The sequence below is a fragment of the Balaenoptera musculus genome, chromosome 1, assembly GCF_009873245.2.
Source record: "Balaenoptera musculus isolate JJ_BM4_2016_0621 chromosome 1, mBalMus1.pri.v3, whole genome shotgun sequence".
Taxonomy (NCBI): domain Eukaryota; kingdom Metazoa; phylum Chordata; class Mammalia; order Artiodactyla; family Balaenopteridae; genus Balaenoptera; species Balaenoptera musculus.
In genome coordinates this window covers 78,437,856-78,461,196 of record NC_045785.1, presented here as the reverse complement: position 1 = coordinate 78,461,196, position 23,341 = coordinate 78,437,856, and the positions used below count along the sequence as shown (strand labels likewise).

Below are 23,341 nucleotides of genomic sequence, written 5' to 3'. Positions count from 1 at the left end.
TATTCAGAACAGTTCATTTCTCAGAACATTTCAGTTGAAGTTCAGGTCAGACCTACCTGACATGTCTTTGCCTCTTTCTGGTCTCCAGTGCTTACTTAGGATACCAGAAAAACCAGAGGAACACTACATGAAGAAAGGTGAGCTCCCTTGTGATGCAGAAATGAATGTAGCATGTACAGGGGAGAACTCAGCTCACAGTGGGGTGGGTAGGTTCCTGCAATGCCCTCTGAGACTCTGACAGAAGGAATTGCCAGAAGCAGGGACCTTCTCCTTCTGTGAACACACTCTGCTACATCTGCAAAAACAAGGCTAATTGCTGTTGTAGGTCCAGCCAGTCAGTCAGGGCCTTTCCTAGAAGGTTCCCAAACCTGCCCTTGTGTGTGGTCACAGGTGTATTTAGACATGTCCATCTCCTTTTTCACAACAGTTTGGTCACTGACAGAGTGGAAGTTTGGGGGTATGGTGAGCTCTACCTCTCAGGGCTAACTGTTGTTTTCTTCCCTATCTAAAATCTTCCAGAAGCAGAAGAGCAGGCCAAAAGAGAGGCAGCTGAGAGGGAAAAGGAGCCTCTTGGACAAAAGGTTGAAGAATTGCAGCAAAAGTTGGAGAACCAAGAAAGAATCTTCGAGATAGTAAGAGTCAAAATGACAGAGGAGTTGAATGAAAGGAAAAAGGCCTTAGCAGGTACACGGGAGGGCTCAGCTCACAGTGGGGTGGGTAGGTTCCTGCAATGCCCTCTGAGAACTCTGACAGGAGGAGCTTCCAGAAGCTCCTCTCCTCCTGTGAACTCACTCTGCTTCATCTGAAAATAAGAAGGAAAGTTGTGGTTGTAGCTCCATCTAGCCAGTCAGGGCCTTTCCTAGCACATTTCCAAACCTGCCCTTGTTATGTGGTCACAGGTGAATTTAGACATGTCCAACTGCTTCTTCACGACAGTTTGGTCACGGAGAACGTGGAGGGTTGGGAATTGGGGGGGTTGTAGCTCTCAGATCTGACCGTTGGTTCCTTCCCTTTCAAACATCGCCCTGGAGCAGAAGAGCAGGCCAAAAGAGAGGCAGCTGAGAGGGAAAAGGAGTCTCTTGAACAAAAGGTTAAAGAGCTGCAGAAAAATTTGGAAGACCAAGAAAGAGCCTTCGAGGGCTTAAGAGCCAAAATGACAGAGAAGATAAGAGAAAGTGAAAAGACCTCAGCAGGTACTGGGAGGGCTCAGCTCACAGTGGGGTAGGAAGTTTCCTGCAATGTCCTCTGAGAACTATGACAGGAGGAACTTCCAGAAGCAGAGACCTTCTTCTCCTTCCCTGAACACACTCTGCTACATGTAAAAACAAGGCCAGTTATGGTTGTACATCTATCCAGCTAGTCAGCGCCTTTCCTAGCACACTCTCACACCTGCCCTTGATATGTGATCACAGGTGAATTCAGACATGTCCATTTGCTTTTTTCAAGACAGTTTGGTCACTGAGAAAGTGGAGGGGTGGGGGATGAGGGTTGTAGCTCTCAGGGCTGACTATTGTTTTCTTCCCTGTGTATAATCTTCCTGGAGCAGAACAAGCCAAAATAGAGGCAGCTGAGAGGGAAAAGGAGTCTCTTGAACAAAACGTTAAAGAGCTGCAGAAAAATTTGGAAGACCAAGAAAGAACCTTCGAGGGATTAAGAGCCAAAATGACAGAGGAGATAAGAGAAAGTGAAAAGACCTCAGCAGGTACTGGGAGGGCTCAGCTCACAGTGGGGTAGGAAGTTTCCTTCAGTGTCCTCTGAGAACTATGACAGGAGGAACTTCCAGAAGCAGAGACCTTCTTCTCCTTCCCTGAACACACTCTGCTACATGTGAAAACAAGGCCAGTTATGGTTGTACATCTATCCAGCTAGTCAGCGCCTTTCCTAGCACACTCTCACACCTGCCCTTGATATGTGATCACAGGTGAATTCAGACATGTCCATTTGCTTTTTTCAAGACAGTTTGGTCACTGAGAAAGTGGAGGGGTGGGCGATGAGGGTTGTAGCTCTCAGGGCTGACTATTGTCTTCTTCCCTGTGTATAATCTTCCTGGAGCAGAACAAGCCAAAAGAAAGGCCACTGAGAGGGGAAAGGAGCTTTCTGAGCAAAAGTTTAATGAATTGCAGCAAAAGTTTGAGGACCAAGGAAGAGCCTTTGAGGCATTTAGAGTCAAAATGACAGAGGAGATGAAAGAAAGAGACAGTCTTCTGAGAAAGATGAATGAGAGGATTCAGATGCTGGAGGTAACCTGGTCTGGGTCTGGGCAGTGACTGTGGAACAAAGCCCTGGAACCTCAGGAAGGGATGAGTGAAAATTAAAGCAGTCATAGAGAGAAGCACCACGGTCTTTTACTGCTTTAGATTCACTAGAAACCCTGAGATTTTAATGGCTTGTATCCAGGCACTTGAGTTCTCTTCACAATGAGTTTCTGAAGGGTCTTGGTACCTCCAAGCATTTACAGAATATAAATAACTTTCCCAGGGCTTGTGCTGCTGTTTTGAGGTATTCCTGCATGGTCTCATGGGGCCAGTATTAAATGGGGTTCCCAGGGTTTTCAAGTGGATTTCTAACCAATTGTATCTAATATCAATAGAAGCAGGAATTGGTTCAGTTTACCAAGCTTCCTGCCAATTTTCAGGAATCCTACTACCCCCAAAGACCCTAAGACAGATCTTTGCTGACCTAAAACTGTCAAATATGCACAGACTTAGAAATATTGGCAACTGACAGCTCCTAGTCTGGCTGCAGTTGTCTGCAGGTGAGGATGACCTTCAGAACAGCCTTCAGTAGAGGGGCAGTTCTCTCTTCTTCCACCTGGAACTTAGCTTAGGAGTTCTGGGTATTTTTAATATGTGGGTGAGAATTCGTACCATTCACAGGGAGGGCTCCCACCCAAAGAGCATAAATTTGGCTGGAATATCTTATAACAATTGTCCTTATGCCTTGTTAGCACTCTAGGAAACCCCTAGTGATGAGTGAGTATGAGTAAGGTTGTGTTATGCTTCCTCTCACCTTCCGAGCCTAAACCAGGAGATATTCTTGATGAAAATAATATCTTCTCATGATCTATTCAGAAAGAGCTTTTTAAAAGAAATCACAGATGATTTTATAAATTGTTAATGGAAAACCTTGTTTTTGAAATATTGAAACTTTGAAAAGTTTTCAGTTTACTAACACATCATACATTTTTAGGTCACAGGGAGCAATGATAATGACAAGGGTTATGAGCAAAATACTGAAAACGACTGCACTTCATAGACATAGGAAGACAGTGACAAAGAAAATACTTCACGGCCTTTTGTTTTGGTCTCAGATTTGGGAGAAGATAAAACATGTGTGGTCACTAATTACCCAGTTTTTTTCTTGTTTAAATTCTGGTAATATTAAAAGTTTTTATAACAGCTTTGTGATCTGGATTATTTTTATTTATGTATGCACTTTTTCTTTTTTCATCAAAATTTTAATATAAAAATAGCAAAATTATCTACTATAGGACATCAATGCCTGGGACACAAAGTATAGAATTAATGTTGCTGGATAGTTAATTTAAATGGAAATGGAAACAACTGAGTAGAAGACAAAGAGAAGGTCAAATTTGTAATATCTTGAAAAAAAGCAACATTAGAATATACTTATTAAATAATGCTTCTGAAAGTCACATATAAATAATTATACAAATGAATATGTATACTGATTTCTTGAGAGGAAAGGACTAATTTCTTATATAAAACAATTATCTTTTACTTCACCTGTAAATTTTATGTGTTTTGAGTTAAAATTTCACAAAGGCTGATTGTAAATTTTAAATGGAGCTGATCAAACAAATTAAAAAGCTGTGACAATTCAGAAGGGGTACAATGAAGTTTATAGAACTGCAATAAATAGAACAATGTATCATTGAGGCAGAAATATGAAAACAAAGAATAAGAACATGCTACATAGTCTAAAAATAGAACCAAAAATACACCTAATCGATGTGAACAGTGTTATTTCAGATCAGTTGGAAAATATAAACTGTATATAAAGTGTTGTCAGCCAACTGGACAGTCATATAGAATAAGAGGGTGACTAGATCACTTACAAATCCTGCACAAAGAAAATTCCAGCTTGATTTTAGACTTAAACATTAAAAAATCTTGATAAAAACAGTAAATGTCAGATAATTGTAAAATAAACTTGGAACATCAAATTTATTTTTAAGTGACATAAAACTCAGACACACATTTTATGACTTTGATGTCCTCTTTTACATCTTCATATTTATCATTTTGCTATTCATTGTGGTTATCACTTCTTTCACAGAAATTTTTTGATTTTTTTAAAAATCTGTGTACTGACTTATTTAAGATATTTACTTTCCAATTGTGATGTTCTTTTTCCTATAGATACTTCTTTTCTATTTAGAGAAGACCTTTCAATTTCTTTTAGGATAGGTTTAGTATTTCTGTATTCTTTTAGTTTTCACTTGTCTGAGAAATTATCTTTCCTTCTGTTCTAAATGATAATCTTGCTGGGTAGAGTATCCTAGGTTGCAGGTTTTTCCCCTTCAGGACTTTGAATATATCTTTCAACTCCCTTCTGGACTGCAAGGTTTCTGTAGAGAAATCAGCTAATAGACTTACTGGAGTTCCCTTGCAATTAACTCTTTGTTTTTCTCTTGCTGCCTTTAGAATCCTCTCTTTAACTTTTTGCCATTTTAATTATAATATGTCTTTGTGTAGGTCTGTTTGGGTTCATCTTGTTTGGGACCCTCTGTGGTTCCTGTACCTGGATATCTGTTTCCTTCTTTAGGTTTGGGAAGTTTTCAGCTGTAATTTCTTCACATACATTTTTGATCCCCTTCTCTCTTCTCCTCTGAGATCCCTATTATGTGTAGATTGGAACCCTTTATATTATCTTATAATTGCTTTCATTTTTCCTCATTTGTCTTTCTGTCTGCTGTTCTAATCTGGGTAATTTCCATTATTCTGTCTTCCAGATCACTTATTCATTCTTCCGCATTACGCAGTTTGCTATTTATTGTCTTTAGCTCAGGTTTTGTCTCTGCAAATGAGTCTTCTAATTTCTGTTGGCTCCTCTTTATAGTTCCTAGTTCCATTTTACAGTAAACTGCATTTCTATGTAAAGCCTTTCTTCATTCCTTCAGTATTTTCATTACCTCCTTTTTGAACTTGTGATCTGGTAGACTGAATGAGACTCTCCTTCTTCATTTTACTTATGTTTCTCTGACTCTATGAGTTTAGGAGAAATGGTTACCTACTGTGGTCTTGAAGTGCTGTTTCTATGTGGGAGTGTCCCTGTGTAGTCTGTGTGAGTCTAATATTTTAGGTGTGAGGGCTATTTTTTTGTATGGATGCTGCTGCCACATCTTTCCTCCATGTGCGCTGGCTATTCTCCCCTTAATAGGGGCTGTTGTTGTTGTGATGACCAGAGCCTGCACTGGTTGTTGAGTGGTGACTCCTCTTTGCGCTATGGTTGTCACAGCCCTGTTGGGAGCAGGGTCAGCTCCACAGTTGTTGGAATAGATGCCTCCAGATCCATTTCTGAACTGTGGTGTGAGGTAGGTGGGACTGGAGTGCTCCTGCTGGGAGAGGAGCCACTGAGTATTATACTGCAGGAACTGCCCAGCGAGAAGTGCCCTGTGTGGTGTTGCCTGTCACCCATTGCTCGGATTCACAAAGCACACTGTTTTGGCCACCACCCTTGGCTGCACCTCAACTGTGGATATTCAAACAATCGGCCTGGGTGTTCATCAGGTGCTGTGCTCACAAAGCCACTAGAGCAGATCTGTTGGTGCAGAACTGCTGAGGTCAGGCATGGGACTGCTGTAGTCTTGCACCTGGACCTGCCGTGAGTCAGCCCAGGCCCTGGCCCAGCCTCCATGTGCACACATCCTCAGAGCCTTCAGCCAGAACCGCTGCAGCCAGGGAAGTACCAGCAACCACTTGGATGTCCCAAAGGCACTTATTTTACAAAGCTGCAGGTGATACACAAATTCATGGATTGCACAGCCCTGGGGAGAGTGCTCAGATTTTAGCCCTGCTTCCTAAGTATGGTGAGAATGAGGTAGCTGCTGTGGCAGGAAACACCCTCCCTTCAAGCACACATGTTAACAGTGGGGTTTCAGTGGTGGACCCAGGCTCCTCACGTTGCCCCCTGGAACACACTCCAGCCCCTTTAGGCTGTCTCCGAAAAGTCAACTGCAGTCCTCTCTTGGGTTTGTCCTCTGAAGCTCAAGTTTCAGCACCCAGCTCCAGCAAACACCCACAGATGCACATCTGGGCTGGGGAATGCAGTGAGGTGGCATGGACCCTCTGTGCTGGTCTCTATCTATTCTGCCTGCCACAAATTGGCTGCTGCACTCTCTTCTGAGCCTCTGAAACTCCCTTTCTGTCCCAGTTGATCTCCGTGCTGGTGAGGAGGCTTCCAAGGGTGAGGGAATATTTCTTCTTTCACAGCTCCCTCTCAGGGGTACATGTCCTGTCCCCATTCCTTTTTTCCTTTTTGTCCCACCTGGTTACATGGTGATCTGTTTTGCAATTTTGGTTTTATGAGATATTCTGCCAGCATTCAGCAGGTTTTCTGTGAGAATTGTTCTGCGTGTAGATATATTTATGATGTAAATATTTGTGGGAGGAGGTAAGCTCTTGTCCTTCTGTTCCATTGTCTTGATTCGACCCCGCATATATCCATTTGTTTTTTAAATTTTATTGGAGTACAGTTGATTTACAATGCTGTGTTAGTTTCAGGTGTACAGCAAAATGATTCAGTTATACATATACATATATTCATTTTTTTTCAGATTATTTTCTCATATAGGTTATCATAGAATATTGAGTAGAGTTCCCTGTACAATACAGTAGGTCCTTGTTGGTTATCTACCTTAGGTATTGTAGTGTGTGTATGTTAATCACAAGCTCCTGATTTATCCCTCTCCCCCACGTTTCCCCTTTGGTAAACATAAGTTTGTTTTTCGATATCTGTAAGTCTGTTTCTGTTTTGTAACTAAGTTCATTTGTATCATTTTTAAAAGTTAGATTCCCCGTATGAGTGATATTTGTCTTTCTCTGCCTGATTTACTTCACTTAGTGTGATAATCTCAAGATCCACCCATGCTGCGGCAAATGACATTATTCCGATCTTTGTTATGGCTGAGTAATATTTGATTGTATGCATGTAACACATCTTCTTTATCCATTCCTCTGTACATGGACATTTAGGTTGCTTCCATGTCTTGGCTATTGTAAACAGTGCTGTAATGAACATTGGGGTGCATGTATCTTTTTGAATTATGGTTTTCTGCGGATATATGTCCAGAAGTGGAATTGCTGGATCATGTGGTAGTTCTATTTTTAGTTTGTTAAAGAACCTCCATACTGTTCTCCACAATGGTTGTACAAATTTACATTCCCACCAACAGTGTAGGAGGGTTCCCTTTTCTCCACACCCTGTCCAGCATTTACTGTTTGTTTTTGATGATGGCCATTCTGACTGGTGTGAGGTGATACCTCATTGTAGTTTTAATTTACATTTCTCTAATAATTAGTGATGTTGAGCATCTTTTTCATGTGATTTTTGGCCACTTGTATGTCTTCTTTGGAGAACTGTCTGTTTGGATCTCCTGCCCTTTTTTTTTTTTTTTTTTTTTTTGATTGGGTTGTTTGTTTTTTTGACATAGAGCTGCATGAGCTATTTTGGAAATTAATCTCAGAATATTTTGGAAATTAATTCCTTATGGGTCACTTCATTTGCAAATATTTTCTCACATTCTATGGGTTGTCTTTTCATTTTGTTTATGGTTTTCTTTGCTGTGTAAAAGCTTTTAAGTTTAATTAGGTCTCATTTGTTTATTTTTGTTTTTATTTTTATTACTCTAGGAGGCGGATCCAAAAAGATATTGCTGTGATTTATGTCAAACAGTGTTCTGCCTATGTTTTCCTCTAAGAGCTTTATAGTGCCCAGTTTTACATTTAGGTCTTTGATACATTTTGAGTTTATTTTTGTGTGTGGTGTTAGAGAATGTTCTAATTTCATTCTTTTACACATAGCTGTTCAGTTTTCCGAGCACCACTTATTGAAGAGACTGTCTTTTCTCTATTGTATGTTCTGTCCTCTCTTGTCATAGATTAATTAACCATAGGTGTGTGAGTTTTTTTTTAAAAACATTAAACAAGTACTGGCTTGTATGCTTAAGTTTTTTTGGTTTTTTTTGTTTTGTTTTGTTTTTTTAAACTTTTGGGTTTATTTATTTATTTATTTATTTATTTATTTATGGCTGTGTTGGGTCTTCACTTCTGTGTGAGGGCTTTCTCTAGTTGCGGTAAGTGGGGGCCACTCTTCATCGTGGTGCGCGGGCCTCTCATTATCGGGCCTCTCTTGTTGCAGAGCACAGGCTCCAGACGCGCAGGCTGAGTAATTGTGGCTCACGGGCCTAATTGCTCCACGGCATGTGGGATCTTCCCAGACCAGGGCTTGAACCCGTGTCCCCTGCATTGACAGGCAGATTCTCAACCACTGAACCACCAGGGAAGCCCCGGTGTGTGAGTTTATTTCTGGGCTTTCTATCCTGTTCCATTGGTCTATATTTCTGTTTTTGCACCAGTACCATACTGTTTTGATTATTGTAGCTTCGTAGTATAGTCTGAAGTCAGGGAGCCCAATTCTTCCAGCTCTGTTCTTCTTTCTCAAGGTTGCTCTGGCTATTTGGGGTCTTTTGTATCTCCATACAAATCAAAAATTTTTTTGTTCTAGTTCTGTGAAAATGCAATTGGTAATTTGATGGGGATTGTACTGAATCTATAGATTGCCTTGGAAAGTATACTCATTTTGACAATATTGATTCTTCCAATCCAAGGACACGGTATATCTCTCCATCTGTTTGTATCGTCTTTAATTTCTTTCATCAGTGTCTTATAGCTTTCTGCATACAGGTCTTCTATCTCCTTAGGTAGGTTTATTCCTAGGTATTTTATTCTTTTTGTTGCAGTGGTAAATGGAAGTGTTTCCTTAATTTCTCTTTCTGATCTTTTGTTGTTAGTGTATAGAAATGCAGGAGATTTTTGTGCATTAATTTTGTATCCTGCAACTTTACCAAATTCATTGATTAGCTCTAGTAGTTTTCTCGTGGCATCTTTAGGATTCTCTATGTGTAGTATCATGTCATCTGCAAACAGTGACAGTTTTACTTCTTCTTTTCTGAATTGGATTCCTTTTATTTCTTTTTCTTCTCTGATTTCTGTGGCTAAAACTTCCAAAACTATGTTGAATAATAGTGGTGAGAGTCCTACCTTTACTTTATGTTTATCTTTACTGGTGAGCTTTCCCATTCATAATTTTCTTGATTCTAGTTGTGGCCTTTTCTTTTCTGCCTAGAGAAGTTCCTTTAGGATTTGCTGTAAAGCTGATTTGGTGGTTCTGAATTCTCTTACCCTTTGCTTGTGTGTAAAACTTTTGATTTCTTCATCAAATTTGAATGAGAGCCTTGCTGGGTGGTGTATTCTTTGTTGTAGGTTTTCCCCTTTCATCACATTAAGTATATTGTGCTACTCCCTTCTGGCCTGAAGTTTTTCCCTTGAAAAATCAGCTGACAACCTTATGGGTATTTCTTTGTATATTATTTTTTGCTTTTCCCTTGCTGCTATAACTGCTTTGATTACAGTGGCTTTGTAGTAAGATTTTAAATCAGGAAGTGTGATCTCTTCAATTTTGTTCTTCTTTTTCAAGATTTTTTTTCTTTGTCTATTTTGGACAATCAAAATTCCCTATGAATTTTAGGATGAGTTTTTTTTTTTTCTGCAAAAATAATCATTGTGATTTTGATAGGGATTGCATGGAATCTGTAGATGGTGCTGGGTAGTACTGACCTCTTAACAATATTTAAACTTCCAGCTGATGAACATGGCTGTCTTTTCATTTATTTATGTCTTATTTAATGTCTTTGAGCAATGTTTGTAGTTCTCAGTGAAAAGTTTTTTACCTTCTTGGTTCAATTTATTTTTAAGTACTTTGTTCTTTTTGATTCTATTTTAAATGAGATTGCTTTCTTAATTTTTTTGAATTTCATGTTAGTGTGTAAAAGTGCAACTAATTTTTGAGTGTTCATTTTGTATCCTCAAACTTTTCTGAATTTGTATATTTTTTCTAATGCTTTTTTGGTAAAATCTTAACGATTTTCTACAGTAAGATTATGTCATCTCTTAACAGATGAATTTTACTTCTTTTTTTTTCAATTTTGAATCCATTTTCTTCTTGTTTTATTGCACTGGCTAGTACTCTCAAAACTATGTTAAATAGAGTTTGCAAAAGTGGGCATTCTTTTCTTGTTCCTTATCTTAGGGGAAAATGTTTCATTCTTTCACCACTGAGTTTTATGTAGCTGTGGATTTTTCATACATAATTTTTATTATATTGAGGAAGTTTTCTTCTATTCCTAGGTTGTTTTTTCTTCTAGAAATGTTCATAAATTTTGTCAAAGATTTTTGTGCACCAATTGGATGATCACTTTTTTCTTTATTCTATTAATGTGGTATATTACATTGATTGATTTTTGTCTTTTGAACCCACAGGATGTAATTGACATTTATAGAATACCAAAAAACACTGGAAGACACATTCTTCTCAAGCTCACATGCAACATTCACCAAGATAGACCGCATTATGGGCTTTAACAAATTTAAAAGAAAAGAAATGTTACAATGTATGTCTCAAACCACAGTGGAATTAAACTAGAATCCAATAACAGAAAGATATCTGAAAAGATATCTGGATATTAAACAACACACTTCGACATTATACATAGGTCAAACAAGTGTCAAGAGAAAATTTAAAATGTGTTAAATGAAATGAAAATCCAACTTACCAAAATTTGTGAAATGCAGTGAAAGTTGTTGAAGGACACTTGTAAGTTTTTTCTTTTGCTGTGATATGTAATCTTATGGAGACCATAAACTAAATTTTGGAAGAGGGACTAAGAAGACACCAAGAAGCTGTCTGGGTGTTTAAATATCCATTCTATTTCAATTAGTCTTTTCAGCCTCTTTTAGTTGCTTTTGGGGTTCCTGCATTTCTCAAGAGCCCCAGCTGGAGGAAAAAATCCTAAAGCTCAAGTGACAGTAGAGAGTTTAAGGGCTAGAGTGGGAAGGGGAAAGTCTGACAACGGTGGATTGAAGGTTGAAGTATGTAGGAAGGGAAACAATTTGAAGGGGAATCTATTAATAGATAGATAGAGAGAGATCCCACGTTTCATTCTTTGTATTAGGGCATAATTCCATTCATGAAGATTCCACCCTATGATCTAATTACTTCCAAAAAACCCCACCTCGAAATACTATCAAAGTTTAAATGTTACTTCTCAGGTCTTGGAATAGCCAGTACCCCTTTCCATTTGGCTTCTTAACAGCCAGAATGGAAGTGTTGCATGGGCTAGAAGTAGGAAAAAGAAGTGCCTTATCTAGTAGTCCCTGAATTATTGGGCAGAGCCCCTCAGGTCCCTCTGATGTTAAATTATGTTGGGGAATCTTAAGGAGGGGCATGTAGAGATCTACCTCTACATGTTATAGCACTTTATTATGGGGTTCTGCACCCCATAAATGCCAGATATTAGTGGAATTCCTTGTCTACAAACAGGAGAAATACTTCCACTAATTTACTTAAGTCCTCAGTAAGATAGGTATTAGGTTGAAGAGGACAGAAAAACTTTGGGAAGTCAGGCAAAGCCATTAGAGGAAATAGGTGTGAGGGAAATGAATAGGGGACTTGTGAAAGAAGTCCTTCAGGGTCATAATAAAGTTTAACACCCCAGTTCATGAAATTATTGGGGTAGTTTGTCTAAAAAGAACATTGTGTTGTGCCTGAAGGGATCCTATAAAGATAATGAGGGACTGGGAGGCAAATTGTCAGAGCCCACCATTGGCAATGTTTGATGAATTTGAAGTGGCTGGGGGATGAAGGAGTGTTCAGGGTGAAATGTATCACAGAAATATTGATAAGAAATATGGTAGGACGCCCTTCAACTCACAGGGTAATAGTATCTTGTGAGTTTATTGGGAATTCAGGGTATGGAATGTCTGCTTCCTCAGACCTGAGTTAGTATTCCTCCTGTGAAGAGGTTACTTGGGTCTTTTCTTTCTTTCTGAGGAATGGACATTCCCAAACCCGATGGACTTTTTCTTTGTAATACTAGCAAGTATCCTGGTCAATGGAGGCTGGTTTTGGGGGTCCTGTCTTTGTTTAAATTTTTCTTATTTATTTATTTATTTTTTAGAAATATAACTCTCACAGTGCTGAGATACTGTCTGAAGTTCATACATCTCAGCATTTTAAACATAGACTTTTTTTGGTAGTGTCATGAAGCTTAAGTCTTAGAACATTTAGAAAATTGTGGCTAAAGTGAAGGCTATATGGTAAGTTCAAGCTTTCACTGCTCTTTCCAAGTAGTGTCTAATTGCTGGTGATAATTTAGCACAGTTTCATCCTTTAGTTGTTTACAATTTTGAATACATGTCCAATCAATTTTAAGAGCATAAAACTTGGAATGGCTTCTAAAATTTTTTTTTAATTCCCTTACTCTCTGACTGGACTCAGCAGTGGTTTGAAGTCCCTTAAGGTCTTCCAAGATCATTGTCCATTTAGCTTTCGTAAACCAGAGAAAGGCATATCCACAAATAAGTGGATAATTTAATATGTTAAGGGAGTCTCAGAGAGTAAGCACCCAACACCCCATGAATTGTTCAGTAAATTTCTCTCTTGCATTTTGGGACTTGGGGAAATCTTTAGTCATGGAATCTGATCAAAGCTCAAAGTTTAAATGTTACTTCTCAGTTTGGTCCTGATTGGGAGTGGCTTGAGCGTCATCTACAGAAGGTGAAAATCCAATACATTTATTGTTGAGGTATACTGAAAAGCAGGAGAGCATTTTGAGAAGGGAAGGAAAATGGAGAGTGGAGAGGGGAGTATGGAGGCACTGGAGGATGGGGTGTAGGGGATTGTGTTTTGGGAAGTCCAAGAAGGGTTTCAGGGTCTGAAGGACTGATCTTGGAACCTTTTTGCTCCAGGCTTTCTCTAAGATAAAAGTAGTCAGCAGGGATTCAAGAAGGGGGGTTTTCAGTCAACTGAGAAGCTCTCATGTCCTAGATCATAGAAGTCTGGGATTCTAATGCACTTTGAAGACCATACACAGACGGTTAAGAATCAAAAATCTGTTCTTACTGTGCTAACATCTGGAGCACTGGATCAGGAGTCAAACTCACTAATGGATCCCCTATCAATCAGTCAGGAATGAAGACATAGTATTAACAGGTTTATACCTGGAGCACAAGGTGATAGTTCTGGGTGTACAATGATGAATCTGATCTTATATGAGATGCAGCACAAGACTGTAATAGAAACATTACACCAACACTTGTTAAAATGGTAAGAAAGACTTTATTCAAGATTATTGCAATAGGAGTCAAGGCTGTTGCAATAGAGAAAAAAGATTGAGCTCAGTTCCAAATACAGCAAAGCCAGCTGGGCATATATAGCTGAGAAGCTGAGTTAGGGAGTCAGTAGATGGAAAATTACTAAAAGACAAAGGTAGGGAAATTCTTGCTAAACTGGCTTAATAGGATTCTTGTTAGGACAGGCCAAGGACTTAAACACTAAGAAACTTAGTCAGTTTGGGGTGCTATAACAAAAATACTATAGACTGGGTGGCTTAAACAACAGAAATTAATTTCTCACAGTCTGGAGGCTGGGAAGTTCAGGATCAAGGTGCTGACAGATCCTGTGTCCGGTGGAAGCCTAATTCGTAGTTTGTAAATACCTGTTTTCTCATTGTATCCCTACATGGCAGAAAGTAGAGAGAGATCCCACGTTTCATTCTTTTTATTAGGGCATAATTCCATTCATGAAGATTCCACCCTATGATCTAATTACTTCCAAAAAACCCCACCTCCAAATACTATTACATTGGGAATTTAGGCTTTAACATGTGAATTCTGGAGGGACACAAACATGAAGTCCAGAGCGTTCCATCCCTGACCCCTCCAAATTCATGTCCTTTACACATGCAAAGTATATTCATTCTATCCCAACAGTCTCAAAAGTCTTAACACATTCCATCATCAACTCTAAAATCTAAAGTGCAAAGTCTTATCAAAGTATCATCTAAATCAGATATGTGTAGGAATTTGAGGTAAAAATCATCCTGAGGCAAAATTCTCTAACTGTGAACCCGTTAAACCAGATAAGTTATATATTTCCCAAATACAATGGTGGGGCATGGACAAATAGCATACGGATACACATTCCATCCCAAAAGGGAAAAATAGGAAAGAAAGAAGGAAGGTGAGAATGTCCCAAGCAAACCTAAATCCTAGCAAGGCAAGCTCTACTAGATCTTAAGGCACAAGAATAATCCTCTTTTTCTCAATGTTCTGCCTTCTATATTTATTGGGGCAGAGTCCTGCCCCAGGACTCACTGGGGCATTAACCAACCTCCACAATTCTGCCTGGTGAGGGTTGTGTGGTTGAGGGTCTGCCTGGTAGGGGTCAGGTGCCTGTGGCTCTGTGGGTTGGAAGTCATGTTGCTATAAATTTCTCTGCTGGGCATTTCCCCCACCCTTTGAAATCAAAATAAAGGCAGCCCCGTACCCCTACCCAACATGTCCATGCACTCTGTGCTTGTGGTAGAAGTGGCAGCCCTGATGATCTCTGAATTGCATTTGGGGTTCTTCTTCCCTTGTCTTAAAGAATAGCACATATTAGCAGAAGAATGGCTCTATGGTCCAGTTCTCTTGAGTCTAAGAAGTCCAACAGTCTTTCTTCCTTTCATCCCGTTTTCTCTTTTTCCTGTAGTTCCAGCTGGCAGCCTTTCTGTGGGTATTGTCTCATCTCTATCTTTGCCTTTTGTTGAGATGGCTAATTAAATTCATGGTTCACACACAGTGATTTTCTTATCAAATGGTCTGTCTGCCACCACATCCTTACTATTATCTACTGAACACATTTTCTTATTTTTTGTAATATGGTCAGCCTGAGAATTTTCCAAATCTTTGCCTTCTGGTTCCTCTTCCTTAACAATTGCATCTTCATTACTTTCTCTCTACTCACATTTTACTATGAGCAGTTAGAAGGAACCAAGCCTCTCTCTCAAGAATTTTCTTAGAAATCCCCTCAGCTAAATATCCAGTTTCATCTACCTTCTACCACATATTAGAAAATGAACACATTTGGGAGGTTCTTTGTCACTTTATAAAAAAGATTATCTTTCCTCCAGATTTGAATAGCATGTTCCTCATTTCTGTCTGAGTTCTCACCAGAATCACCTTTCTAGTTCTCTTCATGGCAATATTGGCTTTTTCTTGCATCTACTTCAAAACTCTTCCAGCCTCTATCCCTTACCTAGTTCCAAAGCTGATTCCACGTTTGTAGGTATTTGCTAAACTTTAGCACCTCACTTCTTGATACCAAATTCTGTCTTGGGGGAACACAAGCATTCAGTCCATAGCATCAAGAGTGGGTGATGAGGAGTTTGATCAGATATCAGGAGTGGGGAAATCTTGATAAACTAACCTAGCGGGATTCTTATTAAAGTTGGGCTAGGCAAGCCAAGAACAGGGACAAAGATCAAGTCCTAGTTGAGAAGAGAGGAGAACTCAGAGGGAGCATCACTAATGTTTGTTGAAGGAGGGCCTCTTTGTCATTGGGGGAGGGGTTATGTGGGAACTCTCTGTATTCCTACTCAACTTTCCTGAAAACCTAAAATAGCTCTAAAAAATAAAATCTATTAATTTAAGACATGGGCAAAAGTCTTGAACAGACACTTCACAAAAGAAGATATATAAATGGCCAATAAGAACAAGATCAAACATTCAACATATTTATTCAAATTAAACCACAATTAGCCAGCACTACATACCCATCAGAATGGCTAAAACTGAGAAGACTGCTCAATATCGGTGAGTTTGTGGAGCAACTAGAACTGTCATATATTTCGGTGGGAGCAGATCAACTCTAACGGAAGTTGTAATATTTTACTTTAGGCAAAAGTATAGAGATCCAAAATAGGAAACCTGAAGTATAAAAGCAAATGAAGATGCAAGACAGCAGTTGATATGTGAAACAATCAATAAATATTGACTACACTAAACATCATACTGTATGCTGGGATTAAAAAATAAGAAGATAGAATTAAGATTAAAACATTCAGAAAGGGTGCAGATACAGTTCGAGTGTTCTAAAGTCTTTGAATTATTTTGGAGGAGGGTAAAAGTGAATAACTTTGAGTTTGATAATTTAAGTATGAATATTTTCACTTGTAATTAAAGAACAGAGAAAGCTTTTAATTTCCATATCATGAGTATAAAAATGATTTTAACAGATCTCAGTAATTCAAAAAATGAAACACCAAAAATGTCAGTAAATTTAAAAAATGCTTTAAAAACATGATGAACAAACTTGGCTTAATGTGTTAATGTAGCACCTGCACCCAACAACTGTAGAACACTCATTCTTTGAAAACACACTTGGAACTTTTCATGAAGTTTACATATACTAAACCACAAAGCAGGATTTTTAAACCTTAGGTCAGATTGCCTAGAAGCAGAGACTGAGAGACGTAGTTTTATGCAAGTGACTTATTGCGGAAGTGCTTTCAGTAGAAGGGGTCTGAGGGAAGCAGGAGAGGGCAAGAAAGTAAGAATGAAAAAGGCTGCAGTCTCAGGTGGAAACTGGCTTCAAGTTGGTCCCATGGGATCTCTGTAACACAAAGAGCACCAGAGTTGATCTCTCCTTGAAGGAAAGGACTGGGCATCTGCACCCCATGTCAGGCATTGTCTGTGGGCCATCCAATTTGGGCAAAGTAGTTCCTGTTCAGTCAAGGGAAATTTCCTGAGAAGAAGACTAACCAGTTATGAGAAGCAAATATGTCTCCAGACATTGCCAAATGTCACACAGGGGCAAAATCAGCACCTTTGGGAGATACTGAGCTGGAATAATTAAAAGTATCTTCATGCAAACACATCCCAATCTCATAATAGGTGCTCCAGAGTTTGAATGGTCATAAGCGCTGAATAAAAGAATGGAGGAAGGGGCCACTTAAAAATGTCTACAGAAGATGTCTTCTTTGCCTTAAAATATGTTTAAATTGCCTGACTCTCTGTGTAGCATGTAAAACTAACATGATTCAATCCATTCACTAAACCCGTACTTCCTCAGGTCTCTGTTTTTTGTTGCTTTATTAATGGGTAAGGAAGTGTGCCCTATTTTATTAAATTTTTTCAATATCTTGTCCTTTTTTAAAAAATTAAGAACGATATTAAGTAAATAACTGGGCCTAGAATAAAATCTGAAACTCTCACTATTAGTAGAAAACAAGTCTAAGTAAAATCCCTAAAGTTCCTTGCTTTGAGAAATACATTTATCTCTTAGAGAAAGTGGTTTCTTTTGAGTCACAGAACCATCAAAGGCAAACCTTATGCAGATAGTGATGGGGACGATGATAATGATGATATGACAAGAGCAACAAATACTTGCAAGACTCACCTTCATCAATTTATGTTTTGCATATTACTGATGGATTTTCCATATTTTTTAACAAGATTACACTGCAGAGAGCAAAAGTCATACATAGTCCTGACTGACATCGAAGTGGGCACTTTTAAATGTGACTGCATTCAGTCACTCAGTAAATATGTATTGACCACTGACCATGTGCTGGGCACGGTGGGAGGTATCGGAACGGCATTGAGCATTCTGTGGTTAGTATAACAACTGTGGTCCCTGCTCATGCACTTTTTTAGTTCATAAAGAAGACATTAAAACAAGTTATACAAACAAATATAATATCTGACTTTCTGATAAGCAGTGCAAAGGGTGCCATTAGTAAGTATCGAAAGGAGACCCAGTTTAGGTTAGTCAGTCAGCAATCCTTCCCTGATACAATGAGGGTTCAGATGAATTTTTAGTAAGAGCACAATTAGGAAAGAAATGAGAGAAGTAAATTCTAGACAGAAGGAGAGTTTGTGTACAAAATTCCTGATTGGAGAAGAGTTGGGTGTGTCTGGTACCTGAAGGAAGGTCCATATGCTGAAGCTGAGATAACACGTGAGGAGGGGAGGGGCAGGCAGGAGCCGGATGATGTAGGATCCTGTAACCTCCATATGGAGAATGCATGCTTCTAAGAATTTTGTGCAGAAAAGTGCCCTGACTTACTTTGTGTTTTAAAAACCTCGCCATGACTTCTGGGTGAAAATGAATTGGAGACTGCTAAAAATGATACCAGGCTATGCCATCAGCCCTACAGATAGACCAATCTGGGGTTTTCTAAAATTAACAGTCTGTTTGTAAGAGAGTTAGAATGCTAAGTGCCATAGACTTGCTCTTGAAAAGTGATAATGAGAGGTGCTGGAACTCTGAGATATAATGTTCTTCCCCTTGCTCCCTCCAAACTGCACACGCTTCCAGTCATAGCTTTCCCCCCCCAGCTTTAGTGAGATATAGTTGACATATAATATTGGGTAAGTTTACGGTGAACAGTCATTAAGTTTTTAAATGTTCTAGCATAACAAGTTTTCCAGCTAGAAAAATAATATCTTATGTCACTCAAGGCCACTTGAAATGATATTTCCTATAAACATAATTCAGATTGAAACTGAAAGCAAGGAAGAGCTCCTTTTACAACAAGCTCATTCCTAGGAAATCAGAAGTCTTTCTGTATGAGCAAAACAATAGCCTGATTTTGAAAATCTAAATCCATAGCAGAATTTGAAAAGTGGTCAAGCAATAATTAAATCACTTTCCCAAAATGCTTCTGCAGATTCTCTTTAGACACCACACTCTTCCTCTGAGGTACATTGTCTTTCACTGGCCAGAAAAATTCCAAGGAATGTGCAACTGCTGCTTGGCTGGGAACTTCACTAATTACAGAGTGGTGTAATTCAAAATGTGTAATTCAATTTAAGCTGCATGTCTCTGTCATCTTGTGGTACATTTTGCCACAGGGTTTCCAAAGCTAAAGTATCTGGGCACTATATGAACTCTTAAGAGTTTCCACACAGCCTCTTTCCTCTTCTAGCAAAATATGTATTGGGATAACATTATCAAAAGATAAAACAAAGGTTTATTATTTTAACATATGACCCCCAATTCTTGATAGAGGGGGAAATGCACATGTTTGTAAAAATTCATTGAATGCCTTCTGGAGCAGAGGGGGAGAAAACAAGGATGTAAGTGTCAGCGTTGTTCAAGTTACTGTGCCTGACACAGGCCAAACAAACCAAACACTGGAGTTTAGAGCAGAGAAAGTTTATTGCAAGGGCCAAGCAAGGAGAACAGGTGGCTCCTGCTCAAAAGGCTTGGACTCTCTGATGCTTTTCCTGGAAGAGTTTTTAAATGTGAAATTTGCAGGGTATGTGACATCCTTCTGATATGTTGGTAGTGAGGTAACAGGGTGATATCTCTGGAATCTCAACCTTCTGGTTTCAACCAATCTGGGGTCTACAAGCTTGTGGTCAGCACATAATCACCATCCTCCACCTGGGTGGGGGGGGGGTCTTAGTTTCTGTAGAAGAATTCAGAGCTATATATCCAATTGTTATCTATACCCCTTCAGGAGGAACTATAACTTATTTATTTTATACACAGTAGTTTGTATTTCTTAACACCTAGCCCTGTATTGCTCCTTCCCCCCTTCCCTCTCCCCACTGGTACTCACTAGTATGTTATCTATATCTGTGAGGCTGCTTCAGTTTTGTTATATTCATTCATTTGTTTTATTTTTTAGATTCCACATGTAAGTGATAACATAGATTATTTGTCTTTCTCTGAGTTATTTCACTAAGCATAATACCCTTCAGGTCCTTCCACATTGTTGCAAATGGCAAAATTTCATTCTTTTCTATGGCTGAGTAGTATTCCATTGTGTGTGTATCTATCTATCTATCTATCTATCTATCTATCTATCTATCTATCTATCTATCTATCTATCTATCTATCATCTATCACATCTTCTTTATCCATTCATCTGTTGATGGATACTTGGGTTGTTCCATATCTTGGCTTTTGTAAATAATGCTGCTATGAACACTGGGGTGCATGTATATTTACTAATCCATATTTTCATTTTCTTGGATATATACCTAGTAGTGGGATAGCTGGATCATATGGTAGTTCTATTTTTGTTTTCTTGAGAAACTGTCATACTGTTTTCCATAGTGGCTGCACCAATTTACATTTTCACCAAAAGTATACCAGAATCTCCTTTTCTCCACACCCTGGCCAACGTTTTTTGTAGACTTTTTAATGATAGCCATTTGACAGGTGCGAGGTGATATCTCATTGTGGTTTTAAGTTGCATTTTTCTGATGATTAGTGGTGCTGAGCATCTTTTCATGTACCTGTTGGCCATCTGTATATCTTCTTTGGAAAAATGTCTATTCAGGTCTTCTGCCCATTTTTCAATCAGGTTGTTTATTTTTTTGATGTTGAGTTATATGAGCTGTTTATGTATTTTGGATATTAACTCCTTATGGGTCATATCATTTGTTTATCTTTGCTTTTATTTCCATTGCTTTAGGAGACAGATCCAAAAAAAACTATTGCTATGCTCTATGTAAAAGAGTACCCCCATACATGTCTTCTTCTAGGAGTTTTACAGTTTCCAATCTTACATTTAGGTCTATTCCATTTTGAGTTTTTTTTATTTTTTGTATACAGTGTTACAGAATGTTCTAATCTCATTTTTTTACATGGAGCTGTCCAATTTTCCCAGCACCACTATTTTTTTTTTCCTTCTTGCGTCTCCCTCCCTCCCACCCTCCCTATCCCACCCCTCTAGGTGGTCACAAAGCACCGAGCTGATATCCCTGTGCTATGCGGCTGCTTCCCACTAGCTATCTATTTTACATTTGGTAGTGTATATATGTCCATGCCACTCTCTCACTTTGTTCCAGCTTACCCTTCCCCCTCCCCATGTCCTCAAGTCCATTCTCTAGTAGGTCTGCGTCTTTATTCCTGTCTTGCCCCTAAGTTCTTTATGACCATTTTTTTTAGATTCCATATATATGTGTTAGCATACAGTATTTGTTTTTCTCTTTCTGACTTACTTCACTCTGTATGACAGACTCTAGGTCCATCCACCTCCCTACAAATAACTCAACTTCGTTTATTTTTATGGCTGAGTAATATTCCATTGTATATATGTGCCACATCTTCTTTATCCATTCATCTGTTGATGGGCACTTAGGCTGCTTCTATGTCCTGGCTATTGTAAATAGAGCTTCAATGAACATTGTGGTACATGACTCTTTTTGAATTATGGTTTTCTCAGGGTATATGCCCAGTAGTGGGATTGCTGAGTCTTATGGTAGTTCTATTTTTAGTTTTTTAAGGCACCTCCATACTGTTTTCCATAATGGCTGTATCAATTTACATTCCCACTAGCAGTGCAAGAGGGTTCCCTTTTCTCCACACCCTCTCCAGCATTTATTGTTTGTAGATTTTTTGATGCTGGCTATTCTGACTGGTGTGAGATGATATCTCATTGTAGTTTTGATTTGCATTTCTCTAATGATTCATGATGTTGAGCATTCTTTCATGTGTTTGTTGGCAATCTGTATATCTTCTTTGTAGAAATGTCTATTTAGGTCTTCTGCCCATTTTTGGATTGGGTTGTTTGTTTTTTTGATATTGAGCCACATGAGCTGCTTGTAAATTTTGGAGATTAATCCTTTGTCAGTTGCTTCATTCCAGCACCACTATTGAAGAGGTTATCTTTTCTCCATTTTATATTGTAAGAGGGAAGTTTACAGCTATACGTGCCTTCCTCAAGAAACAAGAAAAATCTCAAATAACCTAACCTACTACCTGAGAGAATTAGAAAAAGAAAAACAAAGTCCAAAGTCAGTAGAAAGAAAGAAAAATAAAGATCAGATTGGAAGTAAATAAAATAGAGGTTAAAAAAATAGATAAAATCAATGAAACTTTGATCTGATTTTTTGAAAAGATAAACAAAATTTATAAACTTTTAGCCAGGCTTATCAAGAAAAAAAGAGAGGACCCAAGCAAGTAAAATAAGAAACAAAAAAGGAGAAATAACAACTTATATCACAGAGATACAAACAATCATAAGAGGATACTATGAACAGTTAGATGGCAACAAATTGGACAATCTAGAAGAAGTGCACAAATTTCTAGAGATATACAACCTTCCAAGACTGAGTCAGGAAGAAATAGACAATCTGAACAGACTGATCACTTATAGTGAAATTGAATTTGTAATTAAAAAAAAAAAAAAAACTTCCAGCAAAAAAATTCCAGGACCAGATGGCTTCACAGGGGAATTCTACCAAACATATAAAGAAGAGTTAATAACCTAATTCTCAAATTACTCAAAAAAAAGTGTAAAAGAAGGAACACTACAAAACTCATTCTATGAAGCCACTATTACCTTGGTACCCAAACCAGACAAAAACAGTACAAAAAAAAAAAAAAGAGACAGAAAACTACAGGTCAATATCTCTGATGAATATAGATGCAAAAGTCCTCAGCATCATTCACTTCTTTTAATAGCTAAAGAAAGCCCTGAGAGGTGTTACTGTAAACACCAAAGCTGAGGTTTAAACTTAAGATTGTCTTCAAATGTTATGTTTTTTTGCCCTACTATTTAGCTATATATAGTATAGCAGAAATAGTGAATGAGCTATCGAATGAAGAGTGGATGCCTAAATCCCTCTCTGCAATATGCTTTCTAGGCTGACTGTAAGAATGGCTCATGGATCTTTGCCTTGACTGTACTTCTGAGCAGCACTGTTGCCCACTACATGAGTACCATCAGCCATCAGCCTCTGAAGCAGCTACAGTAACCTTCCAGGAACTAAACCACTAAACCACTCTTAGATAGCCTCATCCACCAGACGGCAGACATCAGAAGCAAGAAGAACTACAATCCTGCAGCCTGTGGAACAAAAATCACATTCACAGAAAAATAGACAAGATGAAAAGGCAGAAGGCTATGTACCAGATGAAGGAACAAGATAAAACCCCAGAAAAACAGCTAAAGGAAGTGGAGATAGGAAACCTTCCAGAAAAAGAATTCAGAATAATGATAGTGAAGATGATCCAGGACCTCGGAAAAAGAATGGAGGCAAAGATCGAGAAGATGTAAGAAATGTTTAACAAAGACCTAAAAGAATTAAAGAACAAACAAACAGGGATGAACAATGCAATAACTGAAATGAAAAATACACTAGAAGGAATCAATAGCAGAATAACTGAGGCAGAAGAACGGATAAGTGTCCTGGAAGACAGAATGGTGGAATTCACTGCTGCAGAACAGAATAAAGAAAAAAGAATGAAAAGAAATGAA

The 23,341-nt window shown here is 38.5% G+C and overlaps 1 protein-coding gene across 1 annotated transcript in view; it reads left to right on the top strand.

The window, feature by feature from the left end:
• LOC118899293 (golgin subfamily A member 6-like protein 6) overlaps positions 1-22,838 on the top strand; it is a 31,749-nt gene extending 8,911 nt beyond the window's left edge. The window contains exons 5-10 of the mRNA XM_036860814.1: positions 89-137; positions 520-684; positions 1,035-1,193; positions 1,547-1,702; positions 2,056-2,240; positions 22,728-22,838. Of these exons, the coding sequence (XP_036716709.1) occupies positions 89-137; positions 520-684; positions 1,035-1,193; positions 1,547-1,702; positions 2,056-2,240; positions 22,728-22,838 (825 nt within the window). The remainder of the gene's footprint in view (positions 1-88; positions 138-519; positions 685-1,034; positions 1,194-1,546; positions 1,703-2,055; positions 2,241-22,727) is intronic.
• Positions 22,839-23,341: the final 503 nt, after the last annotated feature.